This window comes from Nerophis lumbriciformis, linkage group LG37 (assembly GCF_033978685.3).
Source record: "Nerophis lumbriciformis linkage group LG37, RoL_Nlum_v2.1, whole genome shotgun sequence".
Taxonomy (NCBI): domain Eukaryota; kingdom Metazoa; phylum Chordata; class Actinopteri; order Syngnathiformes; family Syngnathidae; genus Nerophis; species Nerophis lumbriciformis.
This window is the reverse complement of record NC_084584.2, coordinates 13,132,188-13,158,741: the sequence shown is the minus strand read 5'-3', so window position 1 is coordinate 13,158,741 and position 26,554 is coordinate 13,132,188. Positions and strand designations below refer to the sequence as shown.

At 40.1% G+C, this 26,554-nt stretch overlaps 1 protein-coding gene across 5 annotated transcripts; it reads right to left on the bottom strand.

Annotated features, from left to right (window-relative positions):
• Window positions 1-1,808: 1,808 nt before the first annotated feature.
• Window positions 1,809-23,099, bottom strand: arpp21 (cAMP-regulated phosphoprotein, 21). 5 transcript variants are annotated; one of them, XM_061930721.2, is made up of 19 exons: window positions 22,949-23,099; window positions 22,725-22,869; window positions 22,623-22,655; window positions 22,492-22,551; window positions 22,344-22,428; window positions 16,608-16,746; window positions 16,283-16,420; window positions 16,118-16,217; window positions 13,162-13,260; window positions 13,036-13,073; window positions 12,787-12,843; window positions 8,183-8,367; window positions 7,991-8,122; window positions 7,841-7,929; window positions 7,737-7,781; window positions 7,507-7,656; window positions 2,702-2,786; window positions 2,398-2,489; window positions 1,809-2,331 (listed from the first exon to the last, which is right to left on the bottom strand). In XM_061930721.2, the coding sequence occupies exons 2-19, from the start codon at window positions 22,860-22,862 to the stop codon at window positions 2,218-2,220; spliced, it is 1,779 nt and encodes a 592-aa protein (XP_061786705.1). In that variant the 5' UTR covers window positions 22,863-22,869; window positions 22,949-23,099; the 3' UTR covers window positions 1,809-2,217. The 5 variants fall into 5 exon arrangements, with proteins under 5 accessions (XP_061786705.1, XP_061786700.1, XP_061786702.1 ...); XM_061930716.2 differs by having other exon boundaries at window positions 1,809-2,489; XM_061930718.2 differs by having other exon boundaries at window positions 1,809-2,489; window positions 7,507-7,653.
• Window positions 23,100-26,554: the final 3,455 nt, after the last annotated feature.

Sequence of the window (26,554 nt, the reverse complement as noted above, 5' to 3'; positions counted from 1 at the left end):
ACATTAAAAAAAAATGTGTAAAACAAAACCAAATTTAATTTTATGTCAATGGATAGATCTGAAGTTGATGGAAAGATTTAAGTGTTGAAAGTAAAAAAGAATATATGTTTATATATGGCGTAGTTTTTGACACTTTCCTGAGTGGGGCTCTTTTGGATTTTGTGACTTTTTACCCACGTCTTATTCAGGCTTAATTGTCATTGCTCAGAAAATAATAATGAATCAAAATCAAAGTTGTTACGAATTATTGACCTATTTAAAGCTCAAATTACTTCACATCAAATATTGTATTTATATTCTGTGTTTTTTTGCTATAAAAAACAGGGTTTTCTTTGACAAAGGGTGTAAAACATTTAAAAAAAATTGTAAAACAAAACCAAATTTAACTTTATGTCAATGGATAGATCTGAAGTTGATGGAAAGATTTAAGTGTTGAAAGTAAAAAAGAATATATGTTTATATATGGCGTAGTTTTTGACACTTTTCTGAGATTCTGGATTTTGTGACTTTTTCTTATTCAGGCTCAATTGTCATTGCTCAGAAAATAATACTGATTCAAAATCAAAGTTGTTACGATATATTGACCTATTTAAAGCTCAAATTACTTCACATCAAATATTGTATTTACATTTTTTGGAGGAAAATATTGCATATTTTGTGCTTTTTTGCCATAAAAAACAGGGTTTTCTTTGACAAAGTGTGTAAAACATTTAAAAAAATGTGTAAAACAAAATCTAATTTAACTTTATGTCAATGGATAGATCTGAAGTTGTTGAAAGTAAAAAATAATATATGTTTATATATGGCGTAGTTTTTGACACTTTTCTGAGATTCTGGATTTTGTGACTTTTTCTTATTCAGGCTCAATTGTCATGGCTCAGAAAATAATAATGAATCAAAATCAAAGTTGTATCAAATATTGTATTTACATTTTTTTGGAGGAAAATATTGCATATTTTGTGTTTTTGCCGTGGATCAATAAAATATCGATCTAAAAAAAACAGGTGTTTATTTTAACAAAATGTGTAAAACATAAATAAAAAAAAGTCAACTTTATGGCAATGGATGGATCTGAATTTGATCTATAGATATTTTTGCGTTGAAAGTTTAAAAAAAAAATTATATATCACTTATTTTTTAACATCAATCAATCAATGTTTATTTATATAGCCCTAAATCACAAGTGTCTCAAAGGGCTGCACAAACCACAACGACATCCTCGGTACAAAGCCCACATACGGGCAAGGAAAAACTCACCCCAGTGGGACGTCGATGTGAATGACTATGAGAAACCTTGGAGAGGACCGCATATGTGGGTGACCCCCCCTCCCCCTCTAGAGGGTCACACTAATGACCGAGATCTGTTTGGGTCCTTGGGACCTTTAATGTTGAAGTTGTTTGTTTTGAAAAAACTTTATGGCAATGATCTGAAGTTGATGTAATTAGCGTTAAGAGTTAAATTTTCTTTATATATATGACTTGTTTTTAACACTTAAATGACTGAGACCCTTTTGGGTCCCTTGGACTATTAACATTCACCAAAAACTGAGGGGAGCCCTAACTGTAAAAATCACTTTTGTACCTGTTTTGAAAATGAAAAATCTCCAAATGGCCACCGCATGCTTTCATTTTTCAGCATACACCCCCGCTTTGTACAGTGATCTTCACATCCTGCTGTGGGAGGAGTGCACACTTCTTCGTGACGATATTGGCAGATGAAGATGCGGCCTGTGGGCAGCAGGGGGCGCTGGTGAGTCACAATAAATTCCGAGGAACGCTCCCGACAGACGAAAACGAGTCAAACGGCGTGATACGTGAACGTGGGCACGTCAAGACGGCCACGTCGGTTTATTGTATTTTCACACAGTGCATTTGCGTTCAATCACTATATATATATACACACACACACATGTATATATACTGTATGTGTATGTATATATATATATATATATGTATGTATATATATAGATATGTATGTATATATATATATATATGGTTGAATATCAATATAAAACTCCATTTGTGTGTATAAATAATGCATTCAATACAGCAGCTTTGACAAATATATGAATTCATGTGCTATGAAGCTTTGGTACAGTGCGCTAATGTGGGCGTGGCTTGTGCAAACATGTGGGCACAGTGGGGGGGAGGGGGAAGACACGTGAAAAGGTGTGTGTGTGTGTGTGTGTGTGTGAGATCACTTCATCCACATCAGTGCTATGCGGTCCAGGCGGGGCCGCTGAGTCCGCCGGCAGGGTGGGCACAGTGGGGGGGCACCATGCAGCAGTAGGCCGTCTCCCCCAGCTTGCTTTGTGGAAAGGACACGCCCCCCTGTGGACAGGAGAGGAAGCACTCAATCCTCACCGGCTGCTTTTTGTGCCCGTGCTCTTGGGTTACCTGGACAATGCTACAGTGGTGGGGGGCCAGCGGCGTGTAGCCCCCCAGCACAGGATGCGAGGGCTGCTGCACCCCCACCACGGGGGCGTAACCTGCCGCACACAAGACACCGTGACCACCACAACTTTTTTTTTTTTTTTCCCCCAGAAGGAAACTTCTGGTGGCTGGCGAGAAGAAGCAGCAGGGAAAGAGACCGGTTCACTGTGAGACCCTTTAGACTTCATCTCTGACAGTGTAACGGCCCCCTCCTCGACTGCCATGTGTGTGTGTGTGTGTGTGTGTGTGTGTGTGTGTGTGTGGTTACCTGTCGCCTGGCTGCAGCTAGGGGAGGCGGCCTTGACAGGATGTTGCACTGAGGTAGGATACTGGCTGTAGTAGAAGGTAGGCACCTGCAAGACAAGCCACATCTGTCAACTGCAGAGAGTACTTGGCCTCCCCTCTTTTTCCACGCATTTTAGACTGGAGAGCCAGCGATTATATGCGCCGATATTTGACATATCGATATTACCCTTTTATTTACAACGAGAGATGTCCGATAATGGCTTTTTGTCGATATCCGATATTGTCCAACTCTTAATTACCGATTCGGATATCAACCGATACTGATACATACATCCATTACATCTGGTTCTGCTTCATTATTCACAGCTTTGGCGTAGGATCTAGGTTTAATTCGGTGCCCTGTCACGATGATATTCATTCGTTCATCCTGATCCATTTCATCTATGGCATTCCTCAGTATAGATGTCCGATAATGGCTTTTTTGCCGATATCCGATATTCTGTTATTGTCCAACTCTTAATGACCGATTCCGATATCAGCCGATACCGATATATACAGTGGTGGAATTAACACATTATTATGCCTAATTTTGTTGTGATGCCCCGCTGGATGCATTAAACAATGTAACAAGGTTTTCCAAAATAAATCAACTCAAGTTATGGAAAAAAGTGCCAACATGGCACTGCCATATTTATTATTGAAGTCACAAAGTGCATTATTTTTTTTAACATGCCTCAAAGCAGCAGCTTGGAATTTGGGACAGGAGGTTGAAGTGGGCGGGGTTAGCAGGGGGTGTATAATGTATGTAAGTAGCGTCCCGGAAGAGTTAGTGCTGCAAGGGGTTCTGGGTATTTGTTCTGTTGTGTTTATGTTGTGTTACGGTGCGGATGTTCTTCCGAAATATGTTTGTCATTCTTGTTTGGTGTGGGTTCACAGTGTGGCGCATACTTGAAACAGTGTTACAGTTGTTTATACGGCCACCCTCCGTGTGACCTGTATGGCTGTTGACCAAGTATGCGTTGCATTCACTTGTGTGTGTGAAAAGCCGTAGATATTATGTGACTGGGCCGGCACGCAAAGGCAGTGCCTTTAAGGTTTTTTGGCGCTCTGTACTTCTCCCTACGTCCGTGTACACAGCGGCGTTTTAAAAAGTCATACATTTTACTTTTTGAAACCGATACCGATAATTTCCGATTACATTTTAAAGCATTTATCGGCCGATAATATCGGCAGTCCGATATTATCGGACATCTCATTTTACAACTATCACAGAAGTGCATGAGCAGATATAACATATACACACATGTAGTATTTAGTCAAGTAGATCGTAACTAGAAAATTCCTGCAGAAATGTCGATGGGCCTGCTATCTGTGCCCTGGACCTCTGCTCGCCGTGCTTTTAAGATGGTGTCAAGTGTCAAAATCCATACATTTTGGGTGTAACTGTACAAAAAGAGCGACAGAGCTAGCCTAAAACGTTAGCATGCGTACATTAAAAACCTCTAAAGGCTTAGTGGCCACATGCGTGGACAGCACCTTTTAGCTCTTATTTCCAAAATTGTGTACACTACTGAATTGGGGTCTTATGGCTGCTTATGTGGACACTTATACTGCCATCTGGTGGTGTCAGAAGAGTATAACATACAATGGAATTTGGGGGAAAAAAAGTGTAAAAATAAGAATTAGCATGTCGCTAAACATGAAGTACACGTTTGTGTACTTATGGACTAAGTACATCATATCAAAAGATGATTCTTAGTTTTTATTCTAATTAGGGTCCAATAAGCCCAAATAGCAAAGAGAAAAAAAAAAAAAGCATGTACCGGTAAACAAACAGCTTGGGCCTTAAGAGGTTAAAATGCTAACATTTAGCATGTGTGCTAACGACGGCATGCTAACAGTTAGCATGTCTCACGTTTCAAGTAACACGGCTGTAAGGTGTATGGCTGCGGAAATAGAGGGAAAAAAAAGTGTACATTTAGATGAAAAAGTTAGCATGCTTAAGTTAGCTTGCTAGCATGCAAACAGTTAACAGCTGTCACATAGCAAGTTATATGACTAGAGTAAACGGTTGCTAAATTAGCTCAAAAAGCTAGCACTGCTATGGGTTAGCATGTGTCACATACCAAGTTATATGACTGTAAGGTGTATGGCTGTGTAATTAGAGACAAAAAAACACCCTAAAGTTAGCTAAAAAGTTAGCACTTCAATGTTAGCGTGCTAAAATTAGCACGCTAACAGTTAACAAGTGTGACATACCAAGTTAAATTAGCTCAAAAAGCTAGCACTTTAATGTTATAGCATGCTAGCATTAACATGCTAACGGTTAGTATGTGTCACATACCAAGTTATATGGCTGTGTAATTAGAGAGAAAAAAAACATTAAGTTAGCACTTTACTGTTAACTGTTAGCATGCTAAAATTAGCATGCTAACAGTTAACAGCTGTCACATAGCAAGTTATATGACTCTAGAGTAAACGGTTGCTAAATTAGCTCAAAAAGCTAGCACTGCTATGGGCTAGCATGTGTCACATACCAAGTTATATGACTGTAAGGTGTATGGCTGTGTAATTAGAGACAAAAACAACGTAAAGTTAGCTAAAAACTTAGTACTTTACTGTTAGCATGCTAAAATTAGCATGCAAACAGTAAACAAGTGTCACATAACAAGTTATATGACTCTAGGGCTGCCAAATAGATACAACATATACACACATGTGGAAATAAGCACCAGATTTTGCTCTGCATTGGAAAAATGTTTACCCTTTTATTGAAGCCCCATTTTCCCCCCAATAAAAATGACTCCCATTGTCAATCATTCTCCCCAAATATGTTTTGATTTCCGACAGGGCATTTATTTGACTTCTTGGGAAAATTATTCTCCCGTCGCCCCCTTTCTCTCCTTCTAATGTCTTCTCTCTTAACTGTCAACACTTTATATTTTGGCCAGGAAATCCAGTTTTTGTCCTTCTCTCCTGGCACCTTACTGGTCCCGTTATGTTTGTTTTGGCTGCAACACTAGCAGCGTGGCTCAGAGGAGCGCACAGGGTGTCATGGGATTCAATCAAACAACGCCACAGAGATGGATGGACATGAAGACGACCCTAGACGACATTTTATAATAATGTCAAACATGCACCACACTGTGAACCCACACCAAACAAGAATGACAAACACATTTCGGGAGAACATCCGCACCGTAACACAACATAAACACAATAGAACAAATACCCAGAACCCCTTGCAGCACTAACTCTTCCGGGACGCTACAATATACACCCCCGCCCCCGCCCCCACCCACCTCAACCTTCTCATGCTCTCTCAGGGAGAGCATGTCCCAAATTCCAAGCTGCTGTTTTGAGGCATGTTAAAAAAAAAGAATGCACTTTGTGACTTCAATAATAAATATGGCAGTGCCATGTTGGTATTTTTTTTCCATAACTTGAGTTGATTTATTTTGGAAAACCTTGTTACATTGTTTAATGCATCCAGCGGGGCATCACAACAAAATTAGACATAATAATGTGTTAATTCCACCACTGTATATATCGGTATCGGAATCGGTAATTAAGAGTTGGACAATATCGGAATATCGGCAAAAAAGCCATTATCGGACATCTCTAGTTTAAATAAATGACAATTAAAAAATATTTTTTTTGTTAGCTGATGATTGTATGGTTTTGTCCAGTGACACCCCACTCTATACAATGGAGGACGATACCTGACAAATACTTCAATAAATCAATAATTAAAAGCCTGAATAGATTAAAAAAAAAAAGTAAATAAATGGGACATAAAAATTTATTGTATTTCTACATTTTGCTGTTATATCGCACAATTGACTTAATTTAGGTCCACAAAGAGAATGATTATATTTTTTTGTCCAATGAAACCCCTCTCTTTACTATTAAAGTTAAAGTAGCAATGATTGTCACACACACACTAGGTGTGGTGAAATTTGTCCTCTGCATTTGACCCATCCCCTTGTTCACCCCCTGGGAGGTGAGGGGAGCAGTGGGCAGCAGCGGTGGCCGCGCCCGGCAATCATTTTTGGTGATTTAACCCCCAATTCCAACCCTTGATGCTGAGTGCCGAGCAGGGAGGTAATGGCTCCCATTTTTATAGTCTTTGGTATGACTCCATGGAGGGCGAAAACTGTCGAATACGTCAATTTATCAATAATTAAAAGCCTGAATATATTAATAAAAAATAGTAAATAAATGGGACATACAAATTAATTGTATTTCTACATTTTTTAGTTTCACATTTATTTATTTATATTTGTTGCTGTTGTTATTTTGCACAATTGACTTAACTGTGTTGTATAAAGAGAATGATTGTATGGTTTTGTCCAGTGACACCCCACTCTATACAATGGAGGACGATACCTGATAAATACTTCAATAAATCAATAATTAAAAGCCTGAATATATTAATAACATGTTTTAAATAAATGGGACATACAAATTAATTGTATTTCTACATTTTTTAGTTCCACATTTATTGATTTATATTTGTTGCTGTTGTTATTTTGCACAATTGACTTAACTGTGTTCTATAAAGTGAATGATTGTATGGTTTTGTCCAGTGACACCCCACTCTATACAATGGAGGACGATACCTGACAAAAGTGTAAATAAATACTTTTACTGCAAATTAATATCAACTTCAAATATTGGTTATCGTCCTCTTTGACTACTAATAATAGGTATCCGTATCGGCCCTGAAAAAAAAGCTATGGATGGATGTCAATTTCAGACGATATTTCCATCAGTAGGAAAAACAACTCAGCGTGACTTCCACTTCCAAAAGGTGAGGCGAGGTACCTGCGGCGAGGGCTGGCAGTAGCTGTGGGGGTTGGCGGGGGGAGGGGGAGGGGGCGGCGCTGCATAGATGAAGCTCTGTCCGGGCGGGTAAAGGGGCGGGGCCTCCCCGACGGTCACGTGAGCAAACTGCGAGGAGAGCTCCTCCACCTGCTGTGCGGCAACGAGACGTGAGATGTGAGCGTGCCGGCAGGAAGTGAGCGCGCACACACACAGGAAGTGGCTATACGCACGGTGGGGAAGGTCTGCGGCGCGGGGTAGGAGACGGACGAGTACACCTGAGGGGACACGTGGAGGTGAGGTGGGTCCGACGTCTCACACTAAACGTGCGCGTTACCTGCTGCGACGCCTGGCTCGCGATTGGCTGCGGAGCGGCAGGCGGGTTGTACACCACGGGGCTGCCGTCGGGATTGAGGAAGGGCTGGCCTGAGAGGTCAAAGGTCATTGGATAAGACGCTGGCGGCTGCAGGTGCGTGCGCGTGCGTACCAGTGTGAGGGTTGACGAGGATGCTCCCGGGTGGGATGCCGTTCTCCTGGATGTAGGCGGGGTTAGGGGCGGGCTCGGCCATGTTGGGGGGAGTGGAGGTGGGGGGCAGCCTGAAGAGAGAGATGGAGCCTGCTGGAGAGAAGATCACCACATATCATATCATGCTGACACCTGGACCACACGTGACCGTACCTCGCGCGTCCCAGCCGGGATTGGTGGCCTGGCGGGGTTTGGGGGCGGGGTTCGTCCACTGGTACGACGAATCCGAGTCGGTGCTGCTCCACGGTCGGGGCTCGTTGCTACAGCGACAGTCCGCCTCCGTGCTGCTCTGCCTGCTGCTGCCCGTCCAGCTGGAGCCCGAGCTGTCACGACTCCCCCTGAGAGGCAAAGGATACAATTAGCCTGCGAGCGCCTCAGGAGAGGCGGCCATGTTGTCGAGCCACACATACAGAACATGTTCAGTAGGGGTGTGAATCTATGGGCACCTCACCATTCCATCCTATTCCCATTCCTGGAGTCACCATTCGATTCGGAACACTCTCTCCATTCAAACCGATTCTCGATTCAACACAATTCTCAATTCAAACAGATTCTCAATTCAAACCGATTCAACACGATTCTCGATTGAAACCAGTTCTTGATTGAAACCGATTCTCCATTTAATACAGTTCTCAATTCAACACAATTATCGATTTAAACCGGTTCTCGATTGAAGCCGATTCTTGATTCAAACCAGTTCTTGATTTTAAACCAATTCTCCATTCATCACAATTCTCGATTTACACCAGTTCTCGATTCAAACCAATTCTCGATTCATCACAATTCTCGATTTAAACCAGTTCTCGATTCAAACCGATTCTCGAATCATCCTAAATCTCGATTTAAACCGATTCTTGATTCAAAATGACCGGTTCTCGATTCATCACAATTCTCAATTCAAACCGATTCTCGGTTGAAACCGGTTCTCCATTGAAACCGATTCTTGATTCAAACATATTCTCGATTCAACACGATTCCCAATTGAAACCGGTTCTCGGTTCAAACCAATTCTTGATTCATCACAATTCTCAATTCAAACCAATTCTAGATTCAAACCAATTCTCGAATATTTACAAATCTTGATTTAAACCGATTCTTGATTTAAAACCATTCTCGATTCATCCCAGTTCTTGATTCAAACCGATTCTTGATTTAAACCGATTCTCAATTAAAACCGGTTCTTCATTGAGACCGATTCTCGATTCATCACAATTCTCAATTCAAACCGATTCTCGGTTGAAACCGGTTCTCCATTGAAACCGATTCTTGATTCAAACATTCTCGATTCAACACGATTCTCGATTGAAACCGGTTCTCGGTTCAAACCAATTCTTGATTAATCACAATTCTCAATTCAAACCGATTCTAGATTCAAACCGATTCTCGATTCTTCACAATTCTTGATTAAACCGATTCTTGATTCAAACCAGTTCTCGATTGAAACCCATTCTCGATTCATCCCAATTCTCGAATCAAACCGATTCTCAATTAAAACCGGTTCTTGATTGAAACCGGTTCTCAATTCATCACAATTCTCAATTCAAACCGATTCTCGGTTGAAACCGGTTCTCCATTGAAACCGATTCTTGATTCAAACATATTCTCGATTCAACACGATTCTCGATTCAACACTATTCTCGATTCAAACCGGTTCTCGGTTCAAACCAATTCTTGATTCATCACAATTCTCAATTCAAACCAATTCTAGATTCAAACCGATTCTCTATTCATCACAATTCTCGATTTACACAGATTCTCGATTGAAACCGGTTCTCGGTTCAAACCAATTCTTGATTAATCACAATTCTCAATTCAAACCGATTGTAGATTCAAACCGATTCTCGATTCTTCACAATTCTTGATTAAACCGATTCTTGTCAAACCAGTTCTCGATTGAAACCCATTCTCAATTCATCCCAATTCTCGATTCAAAACGATTCTTGATTTAAACAGATTCTCAATTGAAACTGGTTCTTGATTGAGACCAGTTCTCGATTCATCACAATTCTGAATTCAAACTGATTCTCGGTTGAAACAGATTCTTGATTCAAATTAGTTCTCGAGTTAAGCATATTCTTAATTCAACACAATTCTCGATTCATCACAATTCTCAAATTAAATCGATTCTAGATTCAAACAGATTCTTGATTCAAACCAATTCTGGATTTATCACAATTATCGATCTAAATTGATTCTCAATTCAAACCGATTCTCGATTTATCACAATCCTCTATTTAAACCGATTCTCCCAATGTATTATTTGGTATAGTAATTATAATGAAACAGGTTTCATGATAAAAAAAAAAAAAAGAGTTCCTTCCGGTTGGGTTAAAAAATGTCTTTTAAAATGTGATTCTTATATATATATAAAAAAAAAAAAAAGTTTTTTTTTTTATCGATTTAAAAAAAATTATAAATCGATTTAAAATCAGGATGAATAAGAATCATCATTCGGATGGATCCTTTTCTTTTTTAGTGCACCCCAATTGTTTATGCTTTGTGCAAAACACGTATAAGTGCTGCCTAAACAGCAGGTGTGTCTCGTTTTCTGCTGTTAATTGGTTCCGGACATGACCTTGAAGTAGAACTCATTAGTCATAAATGAAATACTTTCATAGATGGACCATAAAAAACTGTGAACGAACTTTAAAATACATGTTTTCAACAATTTGAGAGCTTTTTAGACATGAAATAACACTCTTAAAAAGGGCTGAAAACTGTATCATGATTTAAGTGTTTTATATCGGTTGCTATTGATATTTTTTATGACCTGTGGAAAAAAAGGAGGATGAGAAAAATGTATTTTATTTGAAATGTAACTTTCCTGTGATTATAATCCCCTCAGCTATCAAGGCAGAAAGGAAATGTCAACACAAGCATGGAAAACACTCAATGTAAACACAATAGTAAAATCACATTGACCACTTCATAAGCTCTTAAACTGAAGGTGCAAAAATAAGCAGTATTTAAGAAATGTTTAATAAAGTGTAAGACAATAGTGCAAAGTGTGAAAATGTAAACATAGAGAAACCTGAGAAGAACAATTTTTTGCAGGTTTAGTGCCAGGAAATTACAGCTGTGCTCTAAAGGGTGAGCGCAGCTAAGGTGCTGGGTGACAAGCGCCTTGCATCATTTACAGACCACATTGGTCTGACTAAGGTCCCTTCGAAAAAAAATCCCAAAAAGTGCCATACAGTCTCGGTGACTTTTCCTCTTTTATCCACAATTTCTTCATTTTGACTTTCTCTTTTCACTCCATGCAGAAAATCAACCGCCAGACAGCCAAACTTGATAGTTGATACTGTTACCTGATTGGCTGTTAGTTTGTCACTCCCACTGATCAGTGATCACTCCCTGTGTTGCTCGGTTACCAGAGAGCGAGTGTCTTGGTTCATGCAACCAACCTTGCTTCCCACGAAGAAGAAAAACATTGAACGTTTTATCGAGCGCATTTTTTAAAATTGATATCGATTACATGTCTATCGCAATATATATTAATATTGTTGTATTGCCCAGCCCTACCTTTAGTCACCTTAACACTCCTGTACTCCAATACGGTAACTGACCAGCAAGCTCTAATTGGTTTGGTCTCCTCTATTGAACAATACTACTGTAGTATTGATATTATTACTTCATTTGGCCACTTTTATGCATAAAATACTTAATTTAAGGCAAAAAATTGTAGAATATACTTAAAGAATATATTAAAAATATTATAGAATTATCTGCAAGGGATGACTACTTGTTTTCGCCAATCAAAAGAAATAGCGTTTCTAAAAAATCCCAATAGTAACAAGAGTGAATATAGGAAAGTGTGCACAGATAATAATTAGTATTCCAATAAAAGTTGGTAGAGATGTCCGATAATAGCTTTTTTGCCGATATCGTCCAACTCTTAATTACAGATTCCGATATCAACCGATACAGATATATACAGTCGTGGAATTAACACATTATTATGCCTAATTTTGTTGTGATGCCCCGCTGGATGCATTAAACAATGTAACAAGGTTTTCCAAAATAAATCAAATCAAGTTATGGAAAAAAATGCCAACATGGCACTGCCATATTTATTATTGAAGTCACAAAGTGCATTATTTTTTTTTAATATGCCTCAAAACAGCAGCTTGGAAATTGGGACATGCTCTCCCTGAGAGAGCATGAGGAGGTTGAGGTGGGTGGGGTTCAGGGAGGTGGGCAGGTAGCGGGTAGTGTATATTGTAGCGTCCCGGAAGAGTTAGCGCTGCAAGGGATTCTGGGTATTTGTTCTGTTGTGTTCATGTTGTGTTACGGTGCGGATGTTCTCCCGAAATGGGTTTGTCATTCTTGTTTGGTGTGGGTTCACAGTGTGGCACATATTTGTAACAGTGTTAAAGTTGTTTATACGGACACCCTCAGTGTGACCTGTATGGCTGTTGACCAAGTATGCGTGGCATTCACTTGTGTGTGTGAAAAGCCGTAGATATTATGTGATTGGGCTGGCACACATAGAAGTGCCTTTAAGGTTTATTGGCGCTCTGTATTTCTCCCGACACAGTGGCGTTTTAGAAAGTCATACATTTTACTTTTTGAAACAGATATCAATAATTTTGAAACCGATAATTTCCGATATTACATTTTAAAGCATTTATCGGCCGATAATATCGGACATCCCTAAAAATTGGAGTAAAAATATTACATCATTAATGTGCACAGCGACTGTTTGTCCTTGTCTACTGTAAAGTGTCGCATGCAAATGAAAATTATAAATGTTGCACCTGAAGAGCTGCCTTTTCCTCTGGGTCTCAGCGTAGGGGTTGCACTCCTCCGCAGTCCTACACACACACACACACACACACACACACACACACACACACACACACACACACACACACACACACACACACACACACACACACACACACACACACACACACACACACACACACACACACACACACGCGCGCGTTTATGAAGGTCTTCTTCTCGCGAAAGAAAGGACATGGAGACACAGCGGGTGAGGTTACCTGTTTTCCGCATGGCCGCCCTCCTGTGTGCAAGGAGGCTGCATTTAAGGAGAAACGAAAAAGAAAGAAACATGAGAGCTGTGAGGAAATGATGGAGTCACCTGAAAGGATGTGGTGGTGCGTCACCTCTTGGCTGAAGATTCGGTCCCGCGCTCTTTGGTACTCCTCCTCCCTCTCTTCCACGGACTTGCTGTGCTTCTCGCGTGAGGCGTAGCGCCGCGTCTGCTGAGGAGCAACAAAACCCGTCGCTAAGCGATCCATACAGCTGTGCAGCTCGGCTTTACAAAATACTGTAAATTCCGTACTGTAAGCCGCTACTTTTTTCCTACGCTTTGAATCCTGTGGTTTACTAAAAGGTGCGGTTAATTTACGGATTTTTCTTCGCTGACGGCCATAATACAAATAGTTTTTGTAAAAAAACCAAGATGTTTTATTGTTTGTGCCTTCGTGCCCTCTTTTGGACAAGGTTGCTCATTGCAGGTGCTGCAGTGTCCTTCCATTTAGTGCTTTAAGTGTTTCTCGCCGTCCATAGAGGTTCTACTCGCATGGATTCTTCATTCATGACGCCAAGCAACGTTTGTAAGTTTTACAATGTACCTAAAACAACTCATACTTGCTAAACCGTCCCATGTGTGATGTCTGTAGGAGTTTTTTATGCATATTTGTACATGCTATCGTAATGTAATGAAGCTAGTGTCGTTAGCATTAGCTAATATGCCAACACGTTTACGAGTGTCTGCGTTGGTATTTTTAACTTACGATGGCATTATTTTTTTTATTGTTTCACTTTCCTAAATTCAGCAAAATGTCACCGTGGAGTTATTGAGTCTGTTTAGCTGATTGGAGAGCTAGCTTCCGCGGCTAGCGGGTCCATGACGAGGACTTCTGCTTTGTTTGGTCAGCCGTTTTACTTCCGTGTTAAAGACACAGTTTGGAAACAAATTAAGGTATATAAAACAACATTTACAAAATATTTCTGTGTAAATAACTAATTTCACAACGTATATATCTGCGGCTTATAGTGAAGTGCGGCTAATACCGGGGTGCCAAATGTGGCACCCCGATCACCCCGATCAATTTGGCCCGCGAGACGCCACAAGTCCAATAAGCAATTTGGGCGCTTTCATATAATATACAAATAGTCAGCGGTCTGATAAATACCATTTTGTCACCTTGTGGTGGCCAACAAAAATGACTCGAGTCAGTGGCAATTGCACATCAATGTAAATAACTTGACAGCATTTACCTCTATGACCTAATCCAATCAACCTTCCCTAGTCATGGTGCAGAAAAGAAAATTCAACCAGCACAAAAATTCAACACACATGGTCACATATAACACAAACTGCTCATTGAACTTTGTGTATATTTAAAAAAACATCCAACCAGCATAAAAACTCAAAACTACACCTATTTAAATCCATTACACGGGATGATGGGGAAAATGCAAAACACTCTCTCCACACTTATCCATGTTTGGCGTATTTTGGCTGCTTGATATTTCTGACTGATTACAAAAGTAGTCACATAAGTAAAAAAAGGTAGGGGTTGAATTTTCACACCCTTAAGCCAGCATGTACAAGACATTGATACAACGTTGATTATACATATATGCTTTTTTAAAACTGACAAAACAGTTGTTTTTGTAAATTGAGACAACATTGGTGTCTAATGTTGCATCCACGTTGTTGGTCTGGAAATGACCAAAATTCAAAGGTCAAATCAACATCACAACCTGACATTGAATAAACGTTGTCAAAAAAGCATGTTGTTTCAACGTTGTGTTTGTGTTGTAGAATACTGGTCGGGAAATGACCAAAATTCAATGGTCAATTCAACGTTAGAGCCCAACATTGATTACATGTCGTGAAAAAGCTTGTTGTTCCAATGTTAGGTTTGAGTTGCTCAACGTCAGGACCTAATTCAACAAGTACTCAATGTTGTTTCAATGTCTTGTGCCAGCTGGGAATACCCAATTTATAATAATTAAAATTATTAGAGATGTCCCATAATGGCTTTTTTGCCGATATCCGATATTTTGATATTGTCCAACTCTTAATTACCGATTCCGATATCAACCGATACAGATATATACAGTCGTAGAATTAACACTTTTTTATGCCTAATGTTGTTGTGATGCCCTGCTGGATGCTTTTAACAATGTAACAAGGTTTTCCAAAATAAATCAACTCAAGTTATGGAAAAAAATGTCAACATGGCACTGCCGTATTTATTATTGAAGTCACAAAGTGCATTATTTTTTTTAACATGCCTCAAAACAGTAGCTTGGCATTTGGGACATGCGCTCCCTGAGAGAGCATGAGGAGGTTGAGGTGGGTGGGGTTCAGGGAGGTGGGCAGGTAGCGGGTAGTGTATATTGTAGCGTCCCGGAAGAGTTAGCGCTGCAAGGGATTCTGGGTATCTGTTCTGTTGTGTTCATGTTGTGTTACGGTGCGGATGTTCTCCCGAAATGTGTTTGTCATTCTTGTTTGGTGTGGGTGCACCATGTGGTGCATATTTGTAACAGTCTTAAAGTTGTTTATACGGCCACCCTCAGTGTGACCTGTATGGCTGTTGACCAAGTATGCATTGCATTCACCTGTGTGTGTGAAAAGCCGTAGATATTGTGTGACTGGGCCGGCATACAAAGGCAGTACCTTTAAGGTTTATTGGGGCTCTGTACTTCTCCCTACTTCCATGTACCACTCCGTACAGCGGCGTTTTAAAAAGTCATACATTTTACTTTTTGAAACCGATACCGATAATTTCCGATATTACATTTTAAAGCATTTATCGGCTGATAATATCAGCATTCCGATATTATCGGACATCTCTAAGAATTATATATAAATTATATTATTACGATAATATGTAATCATATATATATACGCAGTATATACAATATATGCATAAACTGTAGTTACTTTGCTTTCGGCCCCAGGCCACATTTTTAAGCCAAGTCAAAAAGTTCGGACACCCCTGGGCTAATATATGGAAAATATATATTTTTTTTCAAATTTAGTAGGTGAGACTTATATCCCGGTGTGCTCTATAGTCCGGAAAATACGGCAAAAGCACAAACCTGTTCGTCTGAGCTGTTGTCCCGCTTTAAAATGCTTTTCCAGTGCTGGATCTCCGAGGCCTTGTCCTCGTGCACCTGGTCCAGGAAACGCTGCTCGGGTCTGAAGAAGAAAAAGTGTTTTCACGGCATGGAAAAATGCCATTTTGCGCGGTGTGCGCTTCTTACATGCGAGTGCTGCTGGTGCGGTTGATGATGACAGACTTGCCCGTCTGGTCCACGTTGTGCTCCATGCCAAAGTAGGCCGCCACCCTGTGGACCAGCATGCGGTGGTAGGACGACATGTGAGGGAACTTCTTAAAGGGGCTGCAGGGAGGAAGAGGAAGTGCCAATCAAGTCATCCTCACATTCTTCACGGAAAACACAAGTGAGCCTATTTCATCTTTGATAGGATTTAGCAGGTAGAGTTCTTGGAACACACACACACACACACACACACACACACACACACACACACACACACACACACACACACACACACACACACACACACCTCTCGCCGGTGATGAAGTCGATCATGTCCTGCTCCAGCTTGAGCAGCATCATGCGGTCCCGGGGGTTCCGGTTCAGCGTGTCCCTGATGAACAGCTGCAGGTCGATGCCCGTCGAGTCGGTGTACTCCACGCTGCAGTCTACGAGCGACAGAGCGTTTGAAAAATATAAGAGCGCAATAAGCCAAGGCCTCGGGAGATGGAAATGACAATTGATGACATTCATTACATCCTAGCTGGCTCTTTGAAGGGAGCCGGATCTGGAGGAGCCGTAACTTTCACAGAGCCGTTCAAAAGACTCGACTCGTTATTATAGTCCCTTTTTATTGTTTGTTTAACTGTTTTTTTTCAATCACGGAAACAATCAGTAGCAGTTATGATATAGGAAGATGTGATACTGAATAATTAAAATTTACAAAAATATGACTTTTTTGGAATTGCAATTATTTTTAAATATTGGCTATAAGTGTGTTTTTGTTTTCTTTTCATTCCTTAAGGTGGTGCCACATCCACATGCATTGGATGCGACATCGTTATTTAGAATTTTCCTCACCTAAAAAAATGTGTAGCATTCTAACAATACAAAAAAAATACAAAAATACAAATATTAAGTAAGAATGACATTTATCGATACATACAAAAAGTATAAATAAAAGGAAGACATAATAAACATGTGAATTAAAAAAATGGACCGTATTAGCCTACCCAGTGTGTGTACTAGAGATGCGCGGATAGGCAATTATTTCATCCGCAACCGCATCACAAAAGTCGTCAACCATCCGCATCCACCCGAACTAACATTTAATCAAAACCGCACCCGCCCGCACCCGCCCGTTGTTATATATCTAATATAGACGATGCAAGGCATTAGTGAGGTTATAAAGCTTTTGCCTGTTAAAGAAAGGAGACTGATCCAATGTAGCAGAGACATTCAATGCGTGCCACGCTGTCACGGCCCAGACGCACACCAGTGCGCAATCATCTGGGAGCCGCGCTGAGCGCACCTCCAAGCGCGTGGAGGTGCGATGTCCCTCGCACCCGCGGCGGCTCCACCCGGGCTCGCGCCCGAGGCTTCAGCGCGCACCGCGGCGGCCATCCTACTCGTCGCGGCCTAGCCCTCGCGGCTCTCACTGCCGGCGACGGCCGGGTATGGGCCCGACGCTCCAGCGCCATCCATTTTCAGGGCTAGTTGATTCGGCAGGTGGGTTGTTACACACTCCTTAGCGGGTTCCGACTTCCATGGCCACCGTCCTGCTGTCTATATCAACCAACACCTTTTCTGGGGTCTGATGAGCGTCGGCATCGGGCGCCTTAACCCGGCGTTCGGTTCATCCCGCAGCGCCAGTTCTGCTTACCAAAAGTGGCCCACTCGGCTCACCAGGGTGAGGCCCACCCCTTTCGTGAGCGCACTTCGCGCGGAGTAACCCCTGTTACGCGCCCCCCGGCAACGGGGGTGGCGGGCAGGTAAGCTGCGCGGGCGGAGCGCGCGGAGTGACCCCTGTTACGAGCCCCCGGCCACGGGGGTGGCGTGACGCCGGCCGCGGCGAAGGCGGACGAGGTGGGGTGTCGGTGCGGTGGGCGCGGTGGTGACCCTGGACGTGCGTCGGGCCCTTCTCGCGGATCACCTCAGCTACGGCTCCCGGTGGGGCCCTCTCGGGGGAAGGGGCCTCGGTCCCGGACCCCGGCGAGGCGTCCCTTTTCCGCTCCGTAAAAGTGTCCATCTCTTTTTTTTTTCTTCTTCTGTTGTGGCATATGCTGCAGGTGCCTGCTCGTTTTTCGTATGTGGGTAACAACATTTAACTATGTATATATATTTCCGAATTGGTTTAACTGCCACCCGCCTGAATCTATTTAAAATCTAATTTTTTTTTATTTCAACCGCCCGACCTGACCGGCGGATAAAATCTAATTTTTTTTTATTTCAACCGCCCGACCCGCGGATAATCCGCGGTTGTGTCCGCAAACCGCGTATCTCTAGTGTGTACGCTTGAACTACTTTACAGATCAGAACATAAAAACAGAAAAAAGGATACAAATCAATAAATTAACAAACGGCTAAAAAAAGGCTGCCAACTGCGAATCAGTTCCTCATCGAAAAAGCCTTTCAAAAGACTCGACTCGTAGTAATAGTTTTTTTTTGTTTAACTGTTTTTTCAAACACGGAAACAATCCTTAATTTAAGCCTTATAAGATTAGAAGATGTGTAACAGAATCTTATAAATTTACACAAATATGACTTTATTAGTGGGAATTATTCTGAAATATTGGCTATAATTGTTATTGTTTTGTTTTCATTCCTTAAGGTCACATCCACATTCCACATGCTTTGACTGTGACATTATTAATAATTTCCCCTTACATTAAAAACTAAGTAGCACAAGAGCATTATAACAATACAGGAACAAATGCACAAATAATAAGTAAGAATAAAATGTACGTAACAAGTATAAATACAGAAAATGGGATAAAAATAAATAAATAAAAATAATTACAAGTAAAAATCATTTTCAAAAGGGAATCCAAATGCTGCCATGTTTTCTTTTGTCATGTCTGTGTGATCATGTTTTGTTTAGTTGTTGGACTCTTTAGTTTCTGGCTTTTCACTCCCTTGTCTTGTTTCCATGATTACCCATTAGTTTCACCTGTTCCACGGTTGGACTCATTGTGCACTCTTGTTTGTCACCATAGCAACCCATTAGTTTTCACCTGTCACGTCACGCACCTGTTTTGAGTCACGCACCTGTTTTCGTTAATCATGTCTGTAGTATTTAAGTTCATTGTTTTCAGTTTGTCTTTCTGGTGACATCCCACATTTATGCTCTGCACATTTCTGACACTTTTTTCATGTCCATCGTTCACGCTGCTCCTTTTGTCCATGCCAAGTAAATTTTGTTTATTAATGCCACAGTTAGTATTTTTTTGTTGTTCATAGTTTCTGCCTTTGTGCAAGTATTTGTTTTCATAGCCAAGTTGTTTCTCCGCCACTGTTCGCGCTTTTCGTTTGTACTTTTTTTGATAAGTTTAAATAAATATGTTCTCACATTCCCGTCTCGCCCGAGCCAACTTTCCGTTGCCTTCTAGAAAAACTAAACCCCAGGACCTAGTCATGACATCTTTGACGAGTCGGGTGACGCTGCATCTGAACGTGCATAAAAAACAACTCTCAAAGGAATGGCTTGAAACGTATACAAATATTACTTTATTGGTGGGAATTATTTTGAAATATTGGCTATAATTTTTACTTTGGTTTTCATTCCTTAAGGTGGTGTCACATCCACATGCTTTGACTGGGACATTATTCTGAATTTTCCCTTCCATTAAAAGTAGCACAAGAGCATTTTAGCATTACAGGAAAACATACACAAATAATAAGTAAGAATAAAATGTTTTTAAAAAGTATAAATAAAAGTGGGAAAATTTGAGGACATAATAAAAAAAACTGTATGTTATTACCCCGCTTTAACTACTTTACATATCAGAACAGTGAACCAGAAAAGTGGCTACAATTTAATAAAAATAATAATAGAAATACTAGTAAAAATAATAAAAAAGGGACTCCAAATGCTGCTATGTTTTCTTAAACTGTATAAAAAACGACTCTCAAACGAATGGCTTGAAACTGAGTCAGTTCTCATCGTTCACTTGAAAGAGCCGTTCAAAAACCTTGACTCGTTATTGTAGTTGATTTTTTGTTTTGTTCAGTTATAAGATTAGAAGAAGTGGAACAGAATCAGTTAAATGTATACAAATATTACTTTATTGGTGGGAATTATTTTGAAATATTGGCTATAATTTTTACGTTGGTTTTCCTTCCTTAAGGTGGTATCACATCCACATGCTTTGACTGGGACATTATTCTGAATTTTCCCTTACATTAAAAGTAGCACGAGAGCATTTTAGCATTACAGGAAAACATACACAAATAATAAGTAAGAATAAAATGTTTTTAAAAAGTATAAATAAAAGTGGGAAAATATGAGGACATAATAAAAAAAACTGTTTGGTATTACTCTGCTTTAACTACTTTACATATCAGAACAGTGAACCAGAAACGTGGCTACAATTTAATAAAAAATAATAATAAAAAGGGGACTCCAAATGCTGCTATGTTTTCTTTGACGAGTCGGGTGATGCTCGTGTATAAAAACGACTCTCAAACGAATTGTTCGCAACTTTGAGTCGCTTCTCGTGGTTCACTTCAAAGAGCTGTTCAAAAAACTTGACTTGTAGATATTTTTTTTGTTTAAATGATTTTTTTTCCACGGAAACCATTACTGAAAACAGTTCTAACCCAGCAGGCACAAGACATTGAAACAATGAGGTCCTGACGTTGAGCAACTCAAACGTTGAAACAACATGCCTTTTGACGACGTTTAATCAACGTTGGGTTCTGATCATTGAATTTTGGTCATTTCCCAACCACTATTCTACAACACAAACACAACGTTGAAACAACATGCTTTTTCACGTTTATTCAATGTCAGGTTGTGACGTTGATTTGACCTTTGAAATGTGGTCATTTGCCAACCGACAACGCTCTAATGTTAAACACCAATGTTGTCTCAATTTATAAATACAACTATTTTGCAACGTTGTTTAATCGATTTAAACTATTATACAAACATGGGATCTGGTTCAAATATAGAGATGAGGGTCTTTAATTTGACCTTCTGCTATACTCTGTCTCAAAGTGTTAACATGTGCTCAATGTTTCCTTACCATTATTGTTATGTTGTCTATTACCATTATTGCTATGTTGTCTATTACCATTATTGCTATGTTGTTTATTACCATTAGTGCTATGTTGTCTATTACCATTATTGCTATGTTGTCTATTACCATTATTGCTATGTTGTCTATTACCATTATTGCTATGTTGTCTATTACCATTAGTGCTATGTTGTCTATTACCATTATTGCTATGTTGTCTATTACCATTAGTGCTATGTTGTCTATTACCATTATTGCTATGTTGTCTATTACCATTATTGCTATGTTGTCTATTACCATTATTGTTATGTTGTCTATTACCATTGTTGGTATATTCATTATTCCTACATTGTTGATACAAATTATTGTTACAGTGTAATAATTATTGTAACCTGTGGTAATGCCACTATGATACAACATCTGTATTATAATCCTTGAACAAAGTAAGAGTGAAACTCATGTGAATAATCACTGAATGGAGAACTGGGGGTGGGATTGAATAAATTATCTTCTTCCCACTCCCTTTCAGGCAAAACTGGACAATCATGAATTACATACTATACATTACCTTTTGCACTATATTAATTTATATTATTATGTGTTGTCAACTTTGTACTTTTTTTATGTCATTTCCTGAAATAAATAAATAAATGAAAAAATGAAAATGAATAAAAGTCAGTTTTAAAGGACATGTTAGTATAATCAATGTCTTGTGCCTGCTGGGAATATTAGAAGATGTGGAACAGAATAATTACAATTTACACAAATATTACTTAATTTGTGGGAATTATTCTGAAATATTGGCTATCATTTTTATTTATTTTCTGTTAAATAAAAAATGAGGACATAATAGAAATGTGAATAAAAAATTGAACAGTATTAATGACCAGTTGCCAGTCGGTTGTATCTGCATGTGCATAAAAAAACGTCTCTCAAACGAATGGCTGGCAACTGCGAATCGGTTCTCTCGAAAGATCTGTTTAAAAGACCCGACTCGTTGGCGATTTCTACTCCTCTGTGAGACGCACCTTTGGAGAGTTTTTCCTGCTGCTCCTCTTCCTTGCAGGAAGCGGAGTGGTCCTGGTTGCAGGTGGGCGAGGTGACGCGAGTGGTCTGCGAGGGCAAGGAGGAAGTGATGAGCGGCGTGGTGAGGAGGAAGAAATGCGGAAGCGTTACCTGCTGCTCTTCCTTCGACTCCTCGCACACGGCCATGCTGCGCACGAGCTTGCCCCTGGCCTGGACAACAGCAAACAAAAACGTTTTTATTCGGCTGCCGAGTCACGTGAAGCGGGATTGTTGGAGCTTACCTTGGCTTTTTTCTTTGGCGGGTTGCAAAGTGTCTGCGAGCGACAATATATGAATATGATATTCATGTGTGGTACATTATTCATGCGCTACACGGGGCCTACCTGCAGCTCCGGATTGCTGCCATCGTCTTGTTTGGGAGTGCTGCAGAGGGGGCGCACAAAAGGAGGAGGCGTGGAGTGGCTGATGACATCACACGACGGCACGTGGCGGGCGTCGTCGACCTCGACCGCTGCGTCCATCGTACGTCTGCGCCGCACACGGAGCCTCAGTTTGGCTTTTTTATTGTTGCACTTGTGTGTGTGTGTGTGTGTGTGTGTGCACATACCTATGTGGAGTTGTTCAGTGGAGAGCCTCGCAGGTGGATGATGAGGTCATATATCCCATGTTCCCACGGGGCAGCCAGAAACGCAATTATCCTCTTTCGCCTCGCTACTCGTCCTCGCGTTGCTTTGGCGCTCTCTGGGTGGGGAAAAAAATGCCTGAAGAGAAACATTTTTTTTTATTGGTTTGTTATTTTACATCAAACACACAGACACACACACACGCAAACACACACTCCTACACAACAGCTGCTGCAGCACAAAGGCATAGCTGCTGGGGATGACATGGAGTCGCAAAGCTTAAGTGTGTGTGTGTGTGTGTTGGTGTGTGTGTGTGTGTGGGTCCTCCGTACAAGCTTTACAAACGCCCTCCTGGCCTGACAGCTAATTGCTACTTAAAGCCTGTTACAGTTAGTGTGTGTGTGTCTCCATAGACCTATCAGCATGTGCGGCTTGTGTATTTACATACATAGAAATGTATGTATATATATATATATATATATATATATATATATATATATTAGGGCTGCAACTAACCATTAATTTGATAATCGATTAATCTGTCGATTATTACTTCGATTAATAATCGGATAAAAGAGACAAACTACATTTCTATCCTTTCCAGTATTTTATTGGGGGAAAAAACAGCATACTGGCACAATACTTATTTTGATTATTGTTTCTCAGCTGTTTGTACATGTTGCAGTTTATAAAAAATAAAAAAAAATGTAAAAAAATGTTTTCTAGATAAAAATAAAATTGCCTCTGCGCATGCGCATAGCATGGATCCAACGAATCGATGACTAAATTAATCGCCAACTATTTTTATAATCGATTAGTTGTTGCAGCCCTAATTTATATATGTGTGTGTGCGTGTACACACACACACACACACACACACACACACACACACACATACATATATTTATACACACACATACATACATATTGATATACATATATATATATATATATACACATCCATATGTGTATATATATATACATACACACACACACACACACACACACATATATGTAAATATATTAAGGGTGTAAAAAAAAAAATCTATTTTGAATTGAATCGTGATTTGTGTGTCATGTCTGTGTGATCATGTTTTTGTTTTAGTCATGTTCGGTTTTGTTTTTGGACTTTTTTTGCACTTTTGTTTTGTCACCATAGCAACCATTAGTTTTCACCTGTCACGCACCTGTTTCACGTTTTGAGTCACGCACCTGTTTTCGTTAATCATGTCTATAGTATTTAAGTTCATTGTTTTCAGTTTGTCGTTCTGACGACATCCCACAATTATGCTCTGCACATTTCTGACACTTTTTTCATGTCCATCGTTCACGCTGCTCCTTTTGTTCATGCCAAGTAAGTTTTGTTTATTAATGCCACAGTTAGTGTTTTTTTGTTGTTCATAGTTTCTGCCTTTGTGCAAGTATTTGTTTTCATAGCCAAGTTGTTTCTCCGCCACTGTGCGCGCTTTTCGTTTGTACTTTTTTTTGATAAAATTAAATAAATATGTTCTCACATTCCCGTCTCGCCCGAGCCAACTTTCCGTTGCCTTCTAGAAAAACTAAACCCCAGGACCTAGTTTTGACATTGTGTTGGTAACGATTCTTAATCAACTAAAAAAAAATCTGAGATTGATTTATGTTTTTTAAAAATCTGTCCTGTCTAGCCACTCAGTCAAATGATATTGTTGATGTGGATGATGATATCTGCTGTACAGATTTACTTTAGAAAAACAATCATATTTGTACATATCGTATTTGCTGATGTTGCTCTATTGTTGTTGTTGTTATTGTTGTGTTTGCTGTTGTTGTTTTTGTCTCTCTGTCTTATCCCCCTCTTGTCCCCACAATTTCCCCCTCTGTCTTCCTTTTTTCCTCTTTTTATCCCCTCCTGCTCCGGCCCGGCTGCACCAAATGATAATATAAATACATTTAATAAAGTCAAATACAAATAAGGCAACAAGAGAATTATCCTACACTTCTCTTTTGTAAAGTAAATCTGAACAGCCGATATGGGCATCTACATCAACTATGTGATTTGCCTGAGAAGCTGGACAGGACAAAAAAAAAAAAAAAAAAAAAAAAAGGGAAGTGTTGGATTGCCTTATTTCTATTTGACTTTATTAAATGTTGGGGTCCCATTTTGTTAAACAAAACCAGTTTTCTTTTAAGTAATATATACATTTATCAGAGCCGTTTATCTATTTTATGGCATCAATCATAGAACTGGCAATCAATGTTATTAAAAAGTATTTATTTTGAATCAAGAATTGTTTTGTTATCGTTATCCTCAAGAATCGTATTGAATTGTGTGGTGCCCAAAAGATTCGCAGCCCTAATATATAATACACATATTTACATACAGTATATTTATGTATGTATATATGTGTGTGTGTGTGTGTGTCTGTGTTTGAACATGTCCGGGAGCTTTTCTTAGAAGCAGCAGCTGTGCCGAGCATCATCCGATACGCCAGCGTAAAATATTCCCGAAATACCGAGGCCGCTCTCTGATCCCAGCGGTTGGCGAGGCTGAAGACGCACACATGCACCCGTGCAAGGGGGAGATGCAAAAGGGCCGCCGCCGCCGCATTCCGTTGAAAGACGGAACTCCGGGGGACGTTTAGTCCCGCCGCACCTGAAACGCGATAATGAGCTACGAGGATGCAGAGTCCCCAAACGTTCTGGTTTAACACCCGGTGTGTGTGTGGGTGTGTGTGTGTGTGTGTGTGTGTGTGTGTGTGCTCATTTAAGACGGCGTTAGCTGTCGCCTTTCTACAGAAGAAGAAGAAATGACACAGCAGAGAAATAGTGAGTGTTCTGATTAGAATCCAAAGTACAACAACGCTGCGGTCGTTGTTGCAGTACTAGAACATTGCACATTGTATGCAAAGTAGTATGAGAATGGATGGATGTAGTACTAGAATGTTGCACATGGTATGTTAAGTAGTAGGAGGAGGGATGGATGCAGCACTCGAATGTTGTACATGGTATGTTAAGTAGTATGAGGATGGATGCAGTACTAGAATGTTGTACATGGTATGTTAAGTAGTATGAGGATGGATGCAGTACTAGAATGTTGCACATGGTATATTAAGTAGTATGAGGATGGATGCAGTAGTAGAATGTTGCACATTATATGTTAAGTAGTATGAGAATGGATGGATGTAGTACTAGAACGTTGCACATAATATGTGTTAAGTAGTATGAGAATGGATGGATGTAGTACCAGAATGTTGTACATGGCATGTTAAGTAGTAGGAGGATGGATGCAGTTCTAGAATGTTGCACATGGCATGTTAAGTAGTAGGAGGATGGATGCAGTTCTCGAATGTTGCACATGGTATGTTAAGTAGTATGAGGATGGATGCAGTACTAGAATGTTGCACATGGTATGTTAAGTAGTATGAGAATGGATGGATGTAGTACTAGAATGTTGCACATGGTATGTTAAGTAGTATGAGAATGGATGGATGTAGTACTAGAATGTTGCACATGGTATGTTAAGTAGTATGAGGAGAGATGAATGCAGTACTAGAATGTTGCACATGGTTTGTTAAGTAATATGAGGAGGACTGGATGCAGTATTAAGTACT

Excerpts from the sequence above, each read along its gene's own strand:
- arpp21 (XM_061930716.2), bottom strand. The coding sequence starts at position 22,862 with ATGGACGCAGCGGTCGAGGTCGACGACGCCCGCCACGTGCCGTCGTGT. Across the intron at positions 22,429-22,491 it reads AGTCGAAGGAAGAGCAGCAG|ACCACTCGCGTCACCTCGCC; the intron begins GTAACGCTTCCG and ends TTGCCCTCGCAG. Across the intron at positions 7,657-7,736 it reads CGCCGCAGACCTTCCCCACC|CAGGTGGAGGAGCTCTCCTC; the intron begins GTGCGTATAGCC and ends GTTGCCGCACAG.